The 9,161-nt window shown below is 39.7% G+C and overlaps 1 protein-coding gene across 15 annotated transcripts in view; it reads right to left on the reverse strand.

Moving 5' to 3' along the window:
* TMEM62 (transmembrane protein 62) overlaps positions 1 to 9,161 on the reverse strand; it is a 47,957-nt gene that overhangs the window by 6,902 nt on the left and 31,894 nt on the right. For all 15 annotated transcript variants that reach the window (XM_037744915.1, XM_037744886.1, XM_037744910.1 and 12 more), the window contains one exon: positions 5,355 to 5,439. In XM_037744915.1, the coding sequence (XP_037600843.1) occupies positions 5,355 to 5,439 (85 nt within the window). The remainder of the gene's footprint in view (positions 1 to 5,354; positions 5,440 to 9,161) is intronic.

Raw genomic sequence — 9,161 nt, forward strand, 5'->3', positions numbered from 1 at the left:
TAACTCATAGCTAACCTCTTACACCAATTGAAAGGCCTCCCCAAACTCTCCAAATTCACATGCTTTTAAAATAGTGTCAGAAAGCCCAAGAGTAAGTGCTTGACCCAGAGAAGCTCCATTCTGTGGCCACAGTCTGTGGTACCACAGATCCTAAGCCCCAGCCAGCCATGTCACCCATGCATGTGGCTGATCATAAACCAGTCAGCTGAGGACTATGAAAGGAAGCTCAGTATACACTGAGAAACACTACTGGTGAAAAATATTTAGAGGACTAGTCACAATTAAAGACAGTCTGATGTAAGTTAAATAAGTTATGTCTTTGCTAAAAGACCAGCACATTCATTTATACTTATAACCTTGCTCAGCCTAACAATTTTATGCAAAGCCTGATAATACATGACCTTTCTTATTTTGTGTTACTCTCTCAGCTTCTTTTTTGTTCTAGTCTGTACTTCTCAAAGTATTAGGCTACATATCCAGCTAGAGCAAAAATTATTTATTATTAAAAAAAATCCTTTAGCCTTAGAGGCAGCTATTCTTTAAATTTTAAGCAATTATTCTCTATTTTGGGTGCACATTAGAATAACCTAGGGGAACTTTTAGAAAATACTCATACTTGGATCTCACCCTCCAGAGATTCTGATTGAATTTGCCTGGGGTAGAGGGACCTTAGGCAGTAACCCAGTGATTCTAAACAGTCAGGATTGAGATATATTGCCTTAGACAGAGCCGTGCTTCTCAGTCTTGACTGCACATTGGAATCAACTGGGGAGATTTAAAAAATTCTGATGCTTAGGTCCCACCCTAGAGATTCTGATATAATTGGTATAGAAAATTGTAGCTACTGAAATTTTAGAAGTTCCCCCAGAGGATTCTAACATACAACAAAAGTTTAAAAGTCTTGTTTAGAGGAAAGAACTGACCTGGGGTCAGAAGCCTTGGGTCTGCAGTCTCTCATCTCTTATTAGCTATGAAACCCTGGGCAATTTACATAATCTCCCCAAACCTTTGTTTTCTTATCTTTAAAATAGGGTCAATAGCACCTACCTGACAGGATTGTTGTAAGGATTAAGAGAAACAATGTAGGTCAAAATATGTTTCAAATTTAAATAACTATATAAAGATATTAATAGCCCCATATAAGAGGCTGGGGACCTCAAATATTTATTAATTTACATTATGTTCAGGAAAATACACATGTATAATAATGCTTCTTGAACTTTTTCATAGAATTTTTAAAAATAAATATAAGCAGAAAAACATTCAGTAGAATGTGTACTGTACCTATTCATTTAATCATGTTACTGTTTAATCATTATTACAATACTCCCTTCTCTATCATCAGTCCTTGATCCCAGGGATTTCATTCAAATTAAGAAGGGATAAGGGAAATTTGATTCAACAAGTATTTATTGTCCATTTTGCACAAGTTCAGTGCTGGATGCTGTGGGAAACAGAAGAGAAGTAGGAAGCAGGAGTTCCTGCATTGAAGATGGGCACAGTGGCTCATGCCTATACTCCCAGCACTTTGGGAGTCAGGGTGGGTGGATCACCTGAGGTCAGGAGTTTGAGACCAGCATGGCCCACATGGTGAAACCCTGTTTCTACTAAAAAAAAAATTCAAAAATTAGCTGGGTGTGGTGGTGCACATTTGTAGTCCCAGCTACTTGGGAGGCTGAGGCAGGAGAATTGCTTGAACCCAAGAGGCGGAGGTTGTGGTGAGCCGAGATTGCGCCATTGCACTCCAGCCTGAGTAACAAGAGCAAAACTCTGTCACAGAAAAAAAAAATAAAATAAAAAGAGTTCCTGCCTTGCGGAACCTATCTGATTAGGGAGAAAATGTATATCCATTTGAAGTGGTTATATAAAGCAAAGTGGCTGTCTAATGGAGTATAGAATTAATTGTGAGAAAAGACTATAGGTTTCACTTCCAGGTTATCTAAACAGGATTTTAAATCTGAGATTCCTATATGGCCAGTTGCTATCTTTGCTGTAATTATGTAAATAATCAGACCACAGTGGCTCATGCCTATAATCCCAGCACTTCGGGAGGCCAAGGTGGGTGGATCATGAGGTCGAGAGATTGAGACCATCCGGGACAACATGGTGAAACCCATCTCTACTAAAAATACAAAAATTAGCCCGGCATGGTGGCAGGCACCTCTAGTCCCAGCTACTTGGGAGGCTGAGGCAGGAGAATTGCTTGAACTGGGAGGCAGCAGTTGCAGTGAGCTGAGATCACACCACTGCACTCCAGCCTGGTGACAGAGCAAGACTCCGTCTCAAAAAATAGTAATAATAATAACAATCGACAAAAATTGATGACACTAACCTTATTTTACAAATTAGTCTCATTCTCATTATCTTTGGTAAAAATTGAATGACTATACCTGTTATTAGATTATAGTCCTGTGTACTGTTTTTGCGTTTTTATTATTCACCTATTTATTAGATTGAGTCTTAAATTCTTCTAGGTTCCTCCAATCCAACTTTCTTCCAGAAAATTACTACAAACAGGAAGTGGTCTGTTCCTAAAGCCCTAAAAGCTGAAACTAAATAAATTTTAAGGAACGAATTTTTTGTCAGATGTGTGGGCCATACTGAAAGTTCACCAAAATGCCAGATGCCATAATCAAAGACATCCAAACTACAAAACTGCCACCTACACACTGTAAACAGCTTTTCCCAAGACCATTGGAACAAGACTCCATACCACAGAAGATTTTTACCCTTCATAATGCCTACCTTTTTCACTTGACAGGATAATACTACAATAAAATTTCACAATCAGTAGCTGTCATGGGTAACTTGACAAAACCTGACCTAAGAAATCCTTTATTCTACTTAGTGAGTGATCTGGCAATATCCCTAACAACTTTTGGTTTAAATTGTACTGCTAGTTGCTTTTATAAAGTTGGCACTCTCTGCCTTAATTCAAACAAGTGACAAAATTGCTACTCAATGGCTCCAATAGGTAGTTCTCCCATGGTCTTTTTTTTTAATTTACTTTTTATTTTTAAATTTTTATTTATTAATATTTTTGAGACAGAGTCTCACTCTGTTGCCCAGGCTGGAGTGCAGTGGTGTGATCTTGGCTCACTGCAACGTCTGCCTCCCAGGTTCAAGCAATTCTCCTGCTTTATCCTCCCAAGTAGCTGGGATTATAGATGCATGCCACCATGCCCAGCTAGTTTTGTATTTTTAATAGAGATGGGTTTCACCATGTTGGCAAGCTGGTCTTGAACTTCTAACCTCAGGTGATCCACCCGCCTTGGCCTCCCAAAGTGCTGTGATTATAGGTGTGAGCCACTGCACTTGGCCTCCCATGGTCTTTTGATTTGTTTTGTTGATTGCCTGTAGGCTTGCTCTTACTTTGGAATCACTGCACAAACTAGCTTTGTCATACCTCAATTAGTTTCACCTTGTATTATCTTTTAAACAAATGTGTACCTGTTGTCTGTCAAATCCGTGCAGAAGGCAACATCCTAAGTGATGTTGGTCCAGTGTATTGAAATAATAGCCAATGCCTATGAAACAGAATCAACCTTAATGATGAAATTCACATAGACTAAGCCTGAGGGCTTCTCATGCAACTAAAAAGGTCTTGACACTGTCATCCAGCTGATAAACACCTCCCCCTGATGTGGAACAAGACTAAATAACGGGGACCGGTGGATGTTTGTGCAAAGGGACACTTAAAACCTGATTACAAGCTGAATGATCAGTGATGCTTTTGGAGAAAGATCTTGATCAAAAGGGGAAAATGTGAAAGTTGCAGATATCAGGATAAAATCACTCTTGAAAGACCCAAATTAGAGCTCGGAAAGTAGGAAGAAGCATTCATGCTTGCATGTGTAAGTTAAGGACTATCTCAGAGACTTTCTAAAATAATCCCACACAAAATTTCCTCTTTAATGCTGCAGTAATTCAGATAAAAAACCCTCAAAAGAACACTTGTTAATAATATCTCCACCAATAAACTGATGCCAATTCTAGCTTTGAGCTTCTGGAACCAGTGAACTCTAAGCCGTTGACGCAAAGTTTTAAGCAGCTTATGTGAACTTCTCCTTTCTGACAATAAAACTTTTTTCTACTGTCCCCTCTTCAAATGCACCTTTGCCTTGCCGTATTGTACTTCCCAGATTATAATCCTTTTTGCTTACTCCCAAATAAACTCATCATATCAGGAAATATTTTTCTCTGATGTCTTATTTTTTTTTGGTTGACAGTGGCACCACAGACAAAGTCACCTTCTTTACAACTTTTCTATAGCCTCTGCTGTATAGACAATTCAAAATTTATATATGCACTATTTAAGTTTTGTCAAGCTTTGTTTAGCGTTTTATCTTTATTTGAATAGGTTCTTTTCTATTTAAAAGTATTTTATATGTGAAAATTACATTAAATACCTACTTGTAGTAAAAGTTGGTCATCTTGTGCTATACTGTGAAATTCTCTCCCATTTTGCTTGAGTTTTGTTTTACTGCCATATAGCAGCAAAAGTCTGAATTTTTTTTCCAAGGAAAGAGTTGTTGGAAAAGTTTCATAGTTTGAAGGATGTACCTCACAGAATTCATGCAAAGACAATCTATATTACTATTTATCAATTGGTAATAGAGATCTTATGTGATACCTTAAAATAAAGCTTATAAATAAAAATAAAACCCTAAGCTCCCCACTGACTGAAGAGACCCTCTCTTGGTCAAGGGTACCCAAAAGAAACCTTAAATATTAAGTTCTCAGCCACGATGAAAAGGGAGGTTAGACACACCTCATCATACTCTCTCCTTTTTAGAGTTTGGGCACAACAACAGGCCATCATTAGTGTTAAAATAGAGATCGTAAGACTGACAAAATAGACTCGGTCGCAATAAGATACCAAATTATAAACAAGATCTAATGACTGCAGGACATCAATCTTGCTAAACAGGTCATTTTTCACCCCTATATTGTGGCTGACATAGCATCCTTATCTTAATGTAAACATTCCTTTCTGCTGAAAAGTTTTAGGCAGAGCCTCGCTCCTTTAACCAACTGCAAATTAAAGGATCTCTGAATCCCCTTATAACCTGTAAGCCTCCACTTCAAGACATCCCAACTTTTGAGCCTGAAGCTATGCATACCTTCCATATATTGATTTATGTCTTTTCCTGTAACTCCTGCTCCCATAAAATGTGTAAAACCCAACTGTAATCCAACTGCCTCAGGACCATTCACTCAAGGCTTTTTGGGTTTGTGTTTCCCCTGGGCCATGGTTATTCATGTTGGCTCAGAATAAACCCCTTTAAAACATTTTAAAGAGTTTGGTTTTTCCATGAACAAGACTTATAGGAATAAAAGGAACCAAAACTAACCTTTAAGTTCTGGGTATCCTCGATATCTAAAGGTAATGAGAATGATGAGCTGGATCAGCACAATCAGTGCAAAAAGGACCCGGGCCTGCGGGGAAATAGATGTTAATGTGAAATAGACACATGGGTACACTTTCAGTTAAGATTTTTAAAGTGGCTTTATTAACAAAAATGGAAATGGTATCTGATACAGTGATGTAAGAAATACATATTTTGGTCTTTGTCCCTACTGGTCAGAGCTCTTAAAATCCTTGTAATTGTGTAAGTGATAACAGTAATAGGAGCATGTTGTTATAACATTTTGTTTTTATCTCTGGCTCCTGAAACAGCTCTAGAGTGATAAAGTAAAAAGAATACCTGTTGTTGTGGCCGGGCGCGGTGGCTCACGCCTGTAATCCCAGCACTTTGGGAGGCCGAGGCGGGTGGATCACGAGGTCAAGAGATCGAGACCATCCTGGTCAACATGGTGAAACCCCGTCTCTACTAAAAATACAAAAAATCAGCTGGGCATGGTGGTGCGTGCCTGTAATCCCAGCTACTCAGGAGGCTGAGGCAGGAGAATTGCCTGAACCCAGGAGGCGGAGGTTGCGGTGAGCCAAGATCGGGCCATTGCACTCCAGCCTGGGCAACAAGAGCGAAACTCCGTCTCAAAAAAAAAAAAAAAAAAAAAAGAGAATACCTGTTGTTATTCATAACAAGCCCCTTTTGGAGAAGGTAGAGCAAGATGGCCAAAGAGAACCCTCCAGTAATTATCTACCCCTTTCCCCACAGAACACCAAATTAAGTAGCTATCCCTGCAAGAAAGCACTTTTATAAGAATCAAAAATCAGATGAGTGATCACAGTACCTGGTTTTAACATCATATCAAGGAAAGAGGCACTAAAAAGGGTAGAAAACACAGTACTTCATTGCCTACACCATCCCTCCCCCATTCTGTGGCAGGGAGAATTTCTGTACTTCTGGGAGAGAGCCAAATGACTGTAGGACTCTGCGTTGGAACTCAGTCCTGCCCTGTCACAGGGGAACACAACACAGGGCAGAATTCTGCCAGCACCCACAGAGGGACATTTAAGCTGACCCATGCCAAAGGGAATCCTCTGCCCCAGTGGTAGGAACCTGAGTTCCAGCTAGTTCCAGCACCAGCTGACTAAAGAGGTGCCCTGGGGTCCTGAATAAACTTGAAAGGCAGTCAAGCCACAAGGACTGTAGTCCTTGGGCAAATCTGGGTAGTGTGCTGGGCGCAGAGGCAGCGGAAATGGAGTGCACACCACCCAGTGAGACACCAGCTGTGGTGGCCAAGGGAGTACTTGTATCCCCTGTCCCCCAACTCTCCAGGTGGTGCAGCTCCAGGAGAGACTCCTTCCTCTTATGGAAAGAAGAGAGAAAAGTAAAGAGGACTTTGTTTTGCCACCTGGATACCAGCTCAGTCACAGTAAATTAAAGTACCAAGCAGATTCCTGAAGCCTCTGAATCCAGGCCCTCACTCCTGAATGGCATTTCTAGACCCAGCCTGGGCCAGATGTGAACCTGCTGTGTTGAACAGAAAGACCATGTCCTGGAAAGATTCACCATCTGCTGACCAAAGAGCCCTTGGGCCTTGAATAAACATCAGCAGTAGCTAGGCAGTAGTCACCACAGACCTTGGACAAGACCCAGTACCATGCTGAATTTAGGTGTCACCCAGAGCAGTACCAACTGTGGTCACCTCTCTCACATATCTAGGCAGGCCAGCAAAGAGAGAGAGAGGCTCCTCCTGCTTGGGGAAAAGTGAGGGAAGAAAACAAAAGACTCTGCCTGGTAATCCAGAGAATTCTCCCAGTTCTTACCCAAGCCCACCAAGGCCACATAAGTCTGCAAGAGTTGCAGCATTACTGGGCTTGGGGCGCCCCCTACTACAGATATGGCTACAATGACGAAGGACTTCGATCACAACCCTCAATTGCCGTTGAATACCTGGAAAGCCTCCTCAAGAAAGATGAGTACAAACAAGCCGAGACTACAAAGATTAGAATAAATGTCTAACTCTTCAAGGCCCAGACATTGACAAACATCCACAAGCCAGGAAAACATAACCTCACCAAATGAACTAAATAAGGCACCAGTGACCATTGCTGGAGTGACAGAGATATGTGAACTTTCAGAAAGAGAATTCAATAATAACCACACATCATTTTTTTTAAGAGATGGAGTCTTTAAGTTTTTTCTTTTTCTTTGTCTCCCTCTGTTGCCAGGCTGGAGTGCAGTGGCATGATCTCAGCTCACTGTAACCTCCACCTCCCAGGTCCAGGCGATTCTCTTGCCTCAGCCTCTGGAGTAGCTGGGACTACAGGTGTGCACCACCATGCTCAGCTAATTTTTGTATTTTTAGTAGAGATGGGGTTTCACCATGTTGGCCACGATGGTCTCAACTCCTGATCTCGTGATCTGCCCGCCTCAGCCTCCCAAAGTGCTGGGATTACAGGCGTGACTCAACACACCCGACCTAAGTTTTTTCTTTTTAAGAGATAGAGCCTTTAAGAGATGGAATCAAACATCTGATCCACCAATAAAGAAAATTATAAATTGCTTCAACATTACTCTTTCTGAATTTAGACACTTAGACCGATATTGAAGCCAAGTAATTTTATACAGTTATATTAAGCAATCAAATTAAAATAGTCCACTTTCATTGTACTGGGAGAAGGATACTTTGTTTTAAAGTTGTATAAGAATGAAAAAACAGTATAGAGTACACTGCAGGCTGAGTAAGCATAGACTGTGTTTTCTTTTGCTTTTTTCTCAAGAAGTCATTCACGTAGAGATTAACTCAGAGTAATGACATATGACCTAGGTGCTTGTTTCTGAAAGTACGATCCCCAGACCATTATTGGAATCAACTCAAACCTGTTAGGAATGCTGAATCTCAGGCCCCTTCTCAGACTTACTAAATCAGAATCTATATTTTAATAACATACTCAGGTTATTCATTTGAATATCAGAATTCCCAAAGCCTAATTTAGGTGACTGTTTAAAATCCACAAAAGAAAAAAATAACAAATTATTTTAAAATTTTGTAATAATGAGATGCAAATGCTTATTAATAATATGTTTGAAAAAATCACACAAGTAATAAAAGTAAACAAAATAATGATTTCACATTTTAAATCTGTGAGAATATACACTAAACCTATCTCTGGGAGGCGAAATTAAGAAAGGTTTCAGTTTTCTTCTGAACATTTTAGTGTGTATCTTTTTTTTTTTGTATTTTACACTAACACCCAGGATAAATGACATATGAGGGAACTACAGTATAAATTGCCATAGCTTCTCTAAAAGACAATTAACAGTGTATATTAAAAACTAAAAACATACCGATTTACTCATTTAAGAAATATTTATTGAGGGCTTACTATGTGACAAGCATAGCAAACAAAGATTCCCTGCCCTAATGGGCTTATATTTTAATGAGAGAGGAGAGAAAAAAAAAAATGACTGTAATAAATAATAATTAATTTATGTAATTATATATATAAATAGTAAAGTATATAAAATCCTGTGCCCACCCTTTGATCCAGCAATCCACCTCTAGAAATTTATCCCAAGAAACTATATTAGAGATATATGCAAAAACTTAAGTTACAAGTGTATTTATACAGTAGAGGGGCCAATTAGAAACAACTTAAATGTCCACCAATAGAGAAGTTATTTAAAAAATTAAGGTAGCCGGGTGAGGTGGCTCACGCCTGTAATCCCAACACTTTGGGAGACTGAGGCGGGTGGATCACCTGAGGTCAAGAGTTCGAGACCAGCCTGGCCAACATGGCGAAACCC

Source organism: Cebus imitator, unplaced genomic scaffold (genome assembly GCF_001604975.1).
Source record: "Cebus imitator isolate Cc_AM_T3 unplaced genomic scaffold, Cebus_imitator-1.0 Scaffold9, whole genome shotgun sequence".
NCBI lineage: Eukaryota > Metazoa > Chordata > Mammalia > Primates > Cebidae > Cebus > Cebus imitator.